At 36.6% G+C, this 12,376-nt stretch overlaps 1 protein-coding gene across 1 annotated transcript in view; it reads left to right on the top strand.

Moving 5' to 3' along the window:
- Window positions 1-3,305: 3,305 nt before the first annotated feature.
- Window positions 3,306-12,376, top strand: part of MAPK13 (mitogen-activated protein kinase 13) — a 30,840-nt gene continuing 21,769 nt past the window's right edge. The window contains exons 1-3 of the mRNA XM_032217907.1: window positions 3,306-3,786; window positions 8,599-8,728; window positions 10,606-10,664. Coding sequence (XP_032073798.1) covers window positions 3,668-3,786; window positions 8,599-8,728; window positions 10,606-10,664 — 308 coding nt within the window. The 5' untranslated portion in view covers window positions 3,306-3,667. The remainder of the gene's footprint in view (window positions 3,787-8,598; window positions 8,729-10,605; window positions 10,665-12,376) is intronic.

A 12,376-nucleotide genomic window follows, 5' to 3' on the forward strand; every position in this document is an offset into this window, starting at 1 on the left:
TGGACTGGTGGTGTTTATAAATTTCTGTTTGATTGTGATAAAGTTTCATGATGATGTATAGAGTTGGATCCCAATATATAACAATACTTTTCCTAACTAGCCACATATATTTTAATTTGCCTTTAAATGCTGCACTTGCTTTGTTTCTTCCCTGAGATTAAGCTATGGAATAAAAATCCAAACTAATTCTGTTTGAAGTTTAATCTAATTATAAAAATGATTAGAATTTTTTTAAAATGCCATGGGTCCTTCTGGTGCATGGTGATAAAGGTACTGTAAATAAATACTGGTGGTCATCCCTGTAAGCACAAAATATAAGTCATTTTTAAAAAGATTTCTGGATGCCGTTAAATAATGTAAATTCTGCAAGTGCATTTTTTATACAAATCTGAAGAAATTAACATTTGTATCCATGACCCACTTAGTTTAATAAAGTGTATTGCATTCCTATTTCTAACCCTTGGCATTGTACATACATTTGTCAAAAATAACCTGGCTTCTCTTCTATTGGTGAATCCTTATTTAAAGATACATAAATGTAAAACTTCTCATCATTAAAAGCAAAATATTTCATTTGCTGCATCCATATTATTCAAACTATAAGCATACAAAGGATTATAAATTTTTAGAATGAAAGTTCTTCAAAAGTCTGTATTGATGCAACTCTATAAAATGACAAATGTGTGGTGACTCCTTAACCCCTCCCGAAAATAATGTTTATACTTGGCCAAATTAAAAAAAATAACACACCACCATGCTCATTGATCAAATTCCAATCTAGAAACCAAGCCAAACAATGATTGAAAACTTAAGTCTCACAAAACAAAATATTTGTATTGGAAACAACAAAACTCAAAACTACTCCATGGCAGAGATGGGCCCATTTGCTGCCTCCCCTATAGTTCCTGAGCATCACCTTAGAGGCAGCCTCTCTCATCTTACCCCTGCATTACAAAGCTGCTCCAATCCTTTGGCCCACCATGCCCAGAAATGATCCAAGCTGAAGGGCTCCCAGGCACCCAAGATCTCTAGAAGAACATATCCAAGTCCTGAAAGGTCACAGTTGCACTCAATCGAGACAATTTGGAAATAGGTTCTGGCACAAGTTCTACCCTGCATATTCAAGATCTCTCCTATGTGTGATTCCCTTCCAGCTTCTGAATCTCAGAAAATTGCTGACTTAAGAATTCTTTAATCAATAAAAATCACTGTTTTAAATAAAGGTACATACCATTATAACAAATTTCAAAATATTTTATGAAGCTGTGAGATATTAAAACCCAATTTTTATGCTCACAATTCAAAAGACAAGTCTGGTTCACAATTCAAAAGTTTTTATTGCAAAGAAATTGAAAAAGCGGTTGCAAGTGCGGCCTCCCAGATTCTTCCCCATGGCTTGAATACTAGGAGTGCGAGGACAGATTTCGAGTAATACAATTTATACGTTTCTACTCATCATGCCAATTTATACGTTTCTACTCATCATGCGTGAGGCTAAGAAGAAGCCCTCCCCATTTCCAAAATCATTCTTTGAGGTTAATTCACATTTCAAGAGGACAGCATGACTTTTCCTGCAGACCCCTTTTTTTCTTATCTCTGCTTCTTTTGTTATTTCAATTTAGGCGGTGGATGTTACCATCTCACCAATTGGTGTGCTTGTCTGTATTTCAGTGTCAAAGGAATTTTAAGCAAGTCATCCTGTATTGACTTTACTACTTACATTTGTGCTTAAATTTACAATCAAGAAAAATGGTGCCAAGAGTCTCACACCTATGTGTTACAGTTTACACTTTATATGAAAGAGTAACTTATTATTTATTTATTTCCTTCAAAGCTTTAACAAAATACCACAATGAAGGTCAGTGGTATTTGTAACCCAGTTTTTTCATCACAAAACTCAACAGTAGCACTGCCATCTGTGATATTTAGAGATATCCTTGCAGTTTTGCTGGCAGCTTTGTGGAAAAGGTATGCTCTTGTTTTCCATTAGGTGTTTTTACCCCTGACGTCCTTGTTCAGTTTACAACCCTGGAATTTCCTGGCTGTGTTCCTCCAAGAATTAACTAGGTGTGATTTTAGCTTTGGAATTCAAGCAAAGGCAAATCAGGTGTCATTGTTGCTTCCATGTCTAGATCAAACTTGAAATTGCCAGAATGAAGCCACCACCTTTCTCATTGGCCAAAAATAAGTCATTGTTAGTACATGTTTCTGGTAGTAGCTGAAATACCAGCAGATGGGCTGGCCTCTATCTCTCGACATTAATACTGTCTGAAGAGCCTTCATTTGAGCATATTGTTTTTACAGGTGCTGCCATCTGCTGATATAAAACATTTAATTTATATTTAAAATTGGCTTTAAATGCACTTGTTGCATATAAAGTGGACTTTTTAAAAAAAAGATCTTTTCACTCAATTGCAAAGCAGAAATTATCCAAAATACAGCCCAAGAATAAATAATAAATTCACTTTATTTGGCCTTTGGGATACAACTTAAATATTCAGATATTACATAACTATTTAAAAAAACTTTCCACTCATGAGAGTCTTCTAAAAAATCTGGCCTACACAAATGCTAATGTTAGTATAAGGTGTGCCTTTTATAAACACTAGGTGTCCTCTGTTTAAGAACAAGTATAGTACAGTCCACGAGCATGACAAAATGGTCTGTGATTGTCATTCTCTGCAGGAACCTATTAACTGCAGACACACATTTTTCAGTATGACCAACCCTCTCATAATGAGAGGCTTCATTAATTTATCCACCTAATTGCAAGCTCTCGCAATCGGCATGTGATTATGTGATCAAGGAAACGTACATGACTGGCAACACAAAACTACCAGCAATGGATGACAGGCAGGAAAGTAATACCCAGTCAGCTGATTAGCTCTTGCCCTTTAGATCATAGCTGTCCACCTCTTACAACAGAATACATTTTTCTTAAACTAGAAGTATTGCCTAGTCAATCAACTGTATCCCAAATAAACTTATTAATTTCATATATCAGAATTTTTGCTGCAGAAAACTATTTTTTGCCTTTAAACTTACAACATTCTCCCAGCAACATGTATTATCTGTTGCTGCAACGCAGTAAACTGCTCTAAGTTGTTTTCGATGTTCTTTCTTACCGAAGGAGGAAGTAAGATCAACAAATGAAATGTTAATCAGATGAATGAAGACTGGTTAAGTTGCATTATCTGTATTTTATACTTTGATCAGTTTAATAAAATTATTAAAGGATATTTTTTTAAATATGCAAGGAGTAAAAGTAAGTTAAAGTATGTCTTTACTCATTTACATTGCAAGTTTATTAAGACTTCAAAAAGTATTGGTAGTAGCAGTAAATCTGTATCAGGCAGGCATGGCTGCTATTTCTATTACTATAAAGGCTACCTTTCACATAGAAAAGGTGAGTCCTTTGAAAGTACCTGCAAGGGGAGTGTCTAATTTGCAACATGACTCCTTCCTCCTGAGCTGATGTGTGGGCAGAAGGCGGGCTATAAGTCACCTCGTAAACACTCATTGTTCACAACACAGTTGAGAAGGAAATCTACGGTTTACTTTCCTAAGAGAAGTTGTCTCTCTGCCTGCAGGTGGTAAAAAATCTGGATTGGCCTTGAGTTTCTTTACAACTTGGGTACTGGAGATTTCTACTCCAGGCACAGAGGAGATGAGCTGTACCAGGCGAAAAGGCTTCTTCAGGCAAGAAGTAAACAAGATAATTTGGGAACTTCCTAGACGATATACTGCTATCATCCCTGTAGGATCTGGGGCTTATGGCTCTGTCTGGTGAGTGGCTTTCTGGATCTCGGGGCTTTGGCAAAGCGGGAAATGGGGATGAATATACAGGATCCTGGGATCCTAGATTTTGAGGAGAAATCACATGGAATCACTTTATTTAACTCTGGTGAATATACATTTGCATTCTGGAAAAGAGATTTGGTTTCCTTCCGGCCACCGTTTTCAACGTCATTCTAAGTGTCAGTTGATCAGATATTGAAAGTTATCTATGTTTGGAAACCTGAGTTTCCAATGGTCCTTTTTCTGCAAAGTCTCTTATTTTACAATAATAATTTAAAATAATACAAAAATACAATATTTATTTGATATGTTGATCTTTAAACAGGGTGAAGCACAAATACCATGATGTGCTGTTTGTTTGCTTGCAGTTAGAAGGAAAACAATTCAGATATTACTGGCATGACAAATTAATAAGGCACATTAACAGTTCATGATAATCAAATACACATAGTTCCAATTTTTCTTAGTAATGGAGATCTGCTTAAACCTTCCAGTTTCCACACTACAGTTTTTCAAATTAGTTGGACTTGGATTAGATATTTGACGTATAGAAAATGACTATAGCAATGCATGGAATTATGCCTTGTTTTCACAAAACATTTCTAGCCAGAGAAAAATGATATTAATCTGCCAAAGATTTGCAGTATGATTATGCTATACAGTATTGTTGTGTACAAAACACTTTTCCAGCTGGGAATATGTTGGGATAACTTCCACAATTTTCCTCCAGGATGGCCAAACTGTTAGGGCCTGGAACGAGTGTTGAGATGAAATAAGAAGATGATATAGAGGAAGGAAGGGTCTCTTCTTTTGTACTTCCCAACACTGAGTCCAACAGTCCCAGTTGCTACTGTTATCAGACAAGTCTTGTTTACATTAAACTATTCTTTCTGAACTACCTTCGGTGCTTCGGTTAAAGTACAAAAACTTTTACAGTGCACAGGTTCTTGGGCTGAAATGCCTGAAGCAGACATGCTGTAACAGCCAGAGCCAATGAGTCAATGCTTTTGTCACATAGAATACATTTGTGGGGTGGGGTGATTTTGTTTCTCTATATTATGCTGGCTTCTGCGCGAGATGTATCCAAAGTTAAAATTTACATCCATGATTTTTGCAGAAATTTTCACATGACAGCCTAATTTGAAATGTTAATTGTGTATTGACTTATTCTGACTAATGTCAAATGTAATATTTTGTAGCTACAGGCGGATCCTAGACAGATTTAAGGCATTTAAATGCTTGTTTATAGCCATTCCTTTGTGTTTACAATCAAGGGAATAAAAAGAACAATTATTTTTTTTTGTATCTTTAACTTTGTTCAAATTCCTGGAGATATATACATACATATATACATACATACATACATATATACATACATACATACATACATACATACATACATACATACATTCCTCAGAATCAAATGAACAAATGCCAGGTAACACTGCCAAACATTAAATTCAAATATAAGAATATTGGAGGGAATTCCTTTGGGGTAAGACTCTATTGCTTTTCTCAGGAGTAAGGAAGCTGTCTGTCAGTCCCACATACATCCAATGTTGCATGAGAAGCAATGAATGAAACTTGACAGGTTCATTGAGTGGCTAGCTTCTTCAGTACTGCCAGCAGATACTGTATTACTGTATTAGGGAAAGCTCCACTGTTTCTGGCTCCATAGCCATTAGATGTGTTGTTGCTCCTGCCAGCTATCTTAGTTAGTTGGAGTCAGCAAACCAGCAGAAAGCATTTGCACTCCCATGGTGCCATGCACTTCCATTGGCCGTTCTGTGTGGCAAGTATACAAGGATACCATTCACGGAAAAACTCTGTCCCTGTGGCTCAGGAGAGCTGGTGACTGTGGGTCACATGCTCCTTAGATGTTCCTTCTATACGGAGATTAGGAAAAAACATATTCTGCCAATAACTGCTAGGTATCCTGGCCATTCTACCATTGCCTATCTCCAGTGGCTGCTTAAGGATGAACAGTCCATAACTACAGCACAATTGGCCTGATTCTGTGCAGCAGCACTGGAGATTCGTCGCAAGCACATTTCTTCCCCACCATAGTGATGTTATATAAAAATTGTGGCAAACCCTTTGCATTGCTTAGTCACTTCCCTTTTAGCATTGAACCTACAAAAGACCACACAGTTTAGGGATTGTAAATACCATATAGTCAGACCATTTATGATTGACACTGGATTTTATTATAGATTTTAGTTGTTATTTATTATTTTATACTAGAAGTTTTATATTTATATATACATTGTTGTTGTACAGTATTACAGCAAATATAAAACTAATGGATTGATTTTTTCCCCCTGCTTCTTCTGAAAAATGAAATAGGTGCTTCACTCATTGCATTTAAAAAAAGTTTATGACATGTAAAATATGCATTTCCTTTCCAGTGAATAATGTCAAAAACCTATCAACAATAATAGCAATAAGGATAAAGAATATTAATTAAAACATAATTAAATCCAGAGTGCAGGCCATTTTTAAATGAAATAAATTTATAATTTAATAATAATAAATAGTAATCATTATTATTTAACTATTAAAAACAACCCAAGTCCTGTATTCCAAAGATACATAACTACCCTTCCTGCTGTTCCTCTTTTAGCTAAGAAATGTTATAAAAATTATAGGTAAGAAAATTCAGTCAAGGAGTGAGAACAGTGAGTTAAAAAAACAAAAAAAGAAAGGCAGGTAATTAAAAAAGAAAGAAATCTAAATGTAATTGAGATCATCGTAATACATTAAAGATCTCCACACATTTCTGGTCTTTAAACACTGTCTTTAAATTCTTTTTTCCACCACATCCATACATATCCATACATTGTCTTTTGTTCTCTTAAGATTCTCATCTCTGTCGCTCTCTTTTAGGATCTCATCAACTTCATCTAATTCAGTGTTTCTCAACCTTGGCAACTTGAAGATGTCCGGACTTCAACTCCCAGAATCTTCAAGTTGCCAAGGTTGAGAAACACTGATCTAATTACAACATTGCTCACATACTCTTCCTTGATTTAGAATTATTTTCCCATATGCATTCATTCCTCATTTGACAAAACTGTTTGAACATATATGATTCAAACAGATCATTTTGTACTCAATTTATGTTAATTCATCACCTATTCATTCTTAACCCTACCCCTATCTCTTCTTGCTTTACGGTCTCTTCTTCAGTAACTCATTCCTACCTCATTCGCCTTCATTAACATTTCTTTCTAATGGTAAGGATATTGATAGTCAACTGAGGCACATTTTGGCCAGAATGTCACAAACTTTAAACTTTAATGGAATTTGTATGCCGTCCATTCCCTAGGGACTCACAACAAATAAAAACATTTAAAACATTTAAAATTACAGAATTAAAATCAACATAACCTCCATTTCATCAAATGGGGCTGGAATAATCAACAGCCCTAGGCCTGCCGGAACAGCCAGGTCTTGGTTGCTTTACGGAAGGCCGGGAGAGTGGTGAGGGTCTGGATCTCAGCAGGTAGCTCGTTCCACAAGGCCGGTGCAGCTACAGAGAAGGCCCTCCCTTGGGGAGCCGCCAACCGGCATTGTCCGGTCAATGGCACCCGGAGGAGGCCCAACCTGTGTGATCTTATTGGTCGTTGGGAGATAAATGGCAGAAGGCGGTCTCTCAGGTAGCCAGGTCCAAGACCATGTAGGGCTTTAAAAGTAACGACTAGCACCTTGAAGCGGGTCCGGAGACCAATAGGAAGCCAGTGCAACTCGTGGAGGATAGGTGTAACATGGGTGTACAATCAAAGCTCAGTTTTACTTCTCATACTATTCTACGCAAGCCAGGATCTCTAATCTGGAAACTAACTTTCAATACTGCTGTCCATATGCCACTTTCATCCTCCTCTTCCCATTCTTCCCAGTTATACAGAGTTATATATTTAAACTTAAAAGTGAATATTAATACTAGGTGCTCAGAAATTATAGCTTAACAGTTTAAAATCTCCCCTTGAACTTTTTGATTGGTGATGTTACAAAGTTACCCTGAGAGGTGGAAGAGTTTTTGAAAGTTACAATTTTTGGTATTGAATTTGTGACCCATTATTTGGGAAGGGAGTGGTTCCCAAACCTGATATTCTCCAGATTGCAATGAACTGATAAACTCTAAAGATTTAGAGTAGTTCAAAAATTTCTAGAAGGCATCAGTTGATAAGAACTAGTAGTTCCTAGTTTATAACATGTTCCTAGTTTATAACATATATGTAGAAAGTAGTTTTTATAGATACACTGTATACATCCAGAAATAAAAGTGTATATGTAGATATGCTCCCCAGTTAACACAACATCCAATTTATGCACTCAACTTTATACAAATGTTTCTATAAGCCATATCTACAATGCATAAAAGTGCATTTTTAATGTGTAATGCAAATTAGTAGTGCTTGTAGATAAATTCCAGATCTACAAAAAAAAAAAAAAAAACTAGATTATGTAGTTTTCCAGAACAGAATGGTCAAATAAATCAGGAAGTGTCTGCAGTCATTGGTTTGTCATCATGTAAAAATGCAGTGGCAAACACATTTACCACTATGTGTTATGAACAAGCCTTAAGTTTATTTGGCAGTGTCCTTATGCATATTGATATATGCAGAAATTCATTGAATTTTCATCCAAATACTGCAGCAGTACAGCTAAAGCTACAGTCCTAGTTATGCTTCCTAGACCATAAACTTCATCTTACTATAAATATGGTTAGGATTTCACAGATCAGTATAATGCGTCCATGTAATTTCCTTCTGAATATTTTTCTCCGATTTGTTATAGTTCTGCAATTGATAAGAAAACAGGAGACAAAGTAGCTATCAAGAAGCTCTGTCGCCCATTCCAGTCTGAGATTTTTGCCAAACGAGCCTATCGGGAACTCACACTGCTAAAACACATGCAGCATGAAAATGTGAGTAGCTACTTCTCTGTGTATGTTTGCTTGTAACCAAAAGAGTTCTCGGTGTTTTACACAAATAACAACTGAATTGGAAAGAGAAAAGTGAGGGAAAGACAAGGGGAAAAGAAAGAAAAGTCATAATTTCTATCTCCACCCGAGACAAAAATTCAAATAAATATAAAAATATTCATGCCCAGAAGAGTAACAGCTTGCAGTAACAGCTTCTATGAAATGACCAATTCATCCCTGAGATAGATAGATCTCATTCATTCAAGTTGCTACATTGACTCAAAAGTTATAAATCAGTGCTATACTAAGTTTGGACCATCAGTTAACGGTACTCGCAAAGATGGAAGACAACCAGAAAGACAAGATCTAATATTTCCTTTTTCAAACTGATTGAGTTTGAGATATGTTGGATGCTTTGGAATTCTGCAAATTGTAGGCCCAGTACGTCTGAGGCTAAAATTTGATGCGATAAACATTCTGTCCACTGGATGAAAAGAGGCATAAGTTTATAATACTCATTTTCAATAACAAGGATAACTTGTCATGATTTTAACATAGCTGAATGCCCTGGTCTGCCTACTGATAATCATATTTCAGTTTTTGCGGAAAGATTTAAGAACCACGTAATTGGTTGGATAAATTATACTTGGCAAAATGTAATTATCTACAATATGCTATGAATAAATCAAATACTCCCAAGCAGCCCCTGAATGTAAAAACAAGCCTTCGTCACACTCTGCTGATAGTGATAATTACTTTTTAAACCATTTTCCTTCATCCCTCCATCCCAATTTTCTGGCAATATTGGACTTACAGTACTGTTTACAAGCTAGGCATGGCAGTTACTGCCTGATACAGGTACCGAATTTCTGTACTTCAGGTTTAAAGCTACTGTCTGATTTGTGGTTTGGGTAGAAATCTGGTTCTTTCATGCTATGCATTCATTAATCTACAGTTTTTATTTATTTATTTAACTAAGCTCTGTACCAGCTAGCACAACAAAAGTTTTATCAATTGCTAACTTACTGTAGGGCAAGTGTAACGTAACCATAAGTGGCTGCAAATGACATCTAAGAAATTCCACTCCTGGCACCTTCTTTCCTGTGTCTCACACTCTAATTTATTTTATGTAAGCAAGTCCAGTGCACATGATTCCAGCGAGAGACATGACACATCCCTATTACATGGCATTTTCTTGACATCAGTCTAGTATATTGGAATCTCCTATTCTCTACATAAATTAGATAGGAAGAGTGCAGCATCATTTTGCATGGCACTCTGTTAATGGAAATGTCTTTCTTTTCTAAATTCAGTAGTCTTTTGGGAATGGGAATCCATGTTGAGTTCTAATAAGAAGGAAACCTATGCAAACAGATATGCTGGCAGTTTTCTACAATTCCTATTTTCTCAGCTACAGTAAAGTGTCAGTTGTGGTTCAGCAGGCTCTAATTAATTTATAAAATATTGATGCATCCAGAATTTGAAATATACACTCTGTACAACTATCCCTGGATTTATTCCCTGGTCTTGGCGTTTCCTATGAGAACATCACAAAAATAAGACTTCCCCTCTCCCAGCCCATTGCTCGGAAAGGCCTCAAGTTGCCAATTAACATGGCTTGGTCTCTGGTGAGGAAAGCAGAATGTTTTTATCATGTTAGGTCAGAGATGGGTTGCTCCCGGTTTGGTCTGGATCAGCCGAACAGGTAGTGGCAGCGGCGGGAGGCTCCACCCATCTGCCTGGATGATTCTGCGCATGTGCAGAAGCGTCACACGGACAAACAAACTGGTAGCATCAGGATTTGAAACCCACCTCTGTGCTAGATAGATATGTTCTTGTACTCTGTGTAAGCTAACATTCTGAGTCTACCTCTGCTGCAGGTTATTGGATTACTTGATGTCTTCACTTCAGCTACTTCCTTTGATGGATTCCAGGACTTGTAAGTTTGCATTTTCTACCATATGATGTTCTATAGCTCTAGTGCAGAATTATAACAGAATATCAGAATGGGAAGGGGCTTCTAATCCAACATCCTGCTCAAGCAGGAGACCCTGTTCCATTTCAGACAAATGGTTGTTCAATTTGTCTAGTGTTGGAGCATCCACAATTTCTGGAGGAAAGTTGTTCCACTGATTAATTGTTCTAATGGTCAGGAAATTTCTCTTTAGTTTTAAGTTGGTTCCCTCCTTGATTTGTTTTCATCCCCTGCTATTGTACTGCTTTCAGGTGGTTTGAAGACTAGGTAGATCCACTCTAAAATAATTACTTTTAAAGAAGGCACAACAGCTTGGTCCCTTGATCATTTTATCTCAAAATCTGTTATTTTCAAACACGAGTCTATGCAGATTCTGTCACCGAGTTTAGCAATAAATAAATAAATAAATAGCCATATATGGTATATATGGCATAGGGCCTGGATACTTGAGGGACCACCTGTTTCCCATAACAGCAGTCTAGCCGATTCAATCCTGCAATCTTGATGTGCTCCAGAGTCCTTCAATTAAACAATGTCATCTATTGGAACCCTGGAAGTATGTTTTCTTTGTAGCAGTTCCTGCCCCCTGAATGAGGTTCCTTCCAAGATCCAGATGGCTCCTATCCTACTATTGTTTAAAAGAGTTGTAAAGAACTGACTCTTTTTCCAGGCCTTTGGTCAGGAAGGTACTACCTCTCACTTCATTGTGTTTGTCATTTTTATCTTTGTCTTTTATGTTTTAGTGATCTTATTCTAATGTTTTATTATTGTGAATAGTTGACAGTCGAGTGGTATACAGGCTTAATAAATTATGGTTGGTCATATAGTCAACCAGAAACTGGATTTGGCATTTTTATTCACCTATTGAGTCCTTCCCAAGGATCTGGAATAGGCAGATATTGTTGGTTGATGATGTTAAAGGTGTCATCACAGGATGTAAGCAGTTCCAAGTAAAATTGTCTTTTGCAATTGAGTGACGATGATTTTGTCAATGCTGATTGTCTTCAAGTGATGATCCAGATGTTTTGGGATTGTATTCAAACTGCGACTTTTGGCTGCCGCAGTCATTCTACTCCTATTTGCAGATATTTTTATTTTGTGATTTTTTTTCCAGTTTTTCTCTACTATTCTATTCTGCTGTTGCTACTTAGTAGTGGATACTACTACATCCAATATTTAAACTTTTTTGTCCTTCTCATCAACAATTGTTCAGTCTGAGGTGTTGTGTGGCAGGTGTTGATCTGGTTGAATTCTAAAGTTTCAGAGCATTTCAATTTATTCAATTTCTAGTATTTGGTCTGTTTTATAATGTCAACAGTTTTTGCTTGAAAGCAGATGGTATTTCTTGCAGATATTCCAGTGCACCATTGTTACTTCTTTCTCATGCCATTCTTTATAGTCAGGCTCTGTGATCTTCTTGCAGCCGCTAATTAGATGTTCCAATGTTTCTTCAATTGTTATTATGATGATACTTGGTTGCATAGTGAGCCAGATGTTCAGATTGGATTTGGCATTTTTAAAATCCACCTATTAAGTCCTTCCCAAGGACCTGGGATAGGGAGATATCGCTTGATGGTATTCCAATTGGTTGCATAGTCAGCCAGATGTTTACACTGGATTGGATATTTTTATCCATCTATCAAGTCCTTACCTGGAATAGGCAGGTGTTATTGTTT

The sequence above is a fragment of the Thamnophis elegans genome, chromosome 5, assembly GCF_009769535.1.
Source record: "Thamnophis elegans isolate rThaEle1 chromosome 5, rThaEle1.pri, whole genome shotgun sequence".
Lineage (NCBI taxonomy): Eukaryota > Metazoa > Chordata > Lepidosauria > Squamata > Colubridae > Thamnophis > Thamnophis elegans.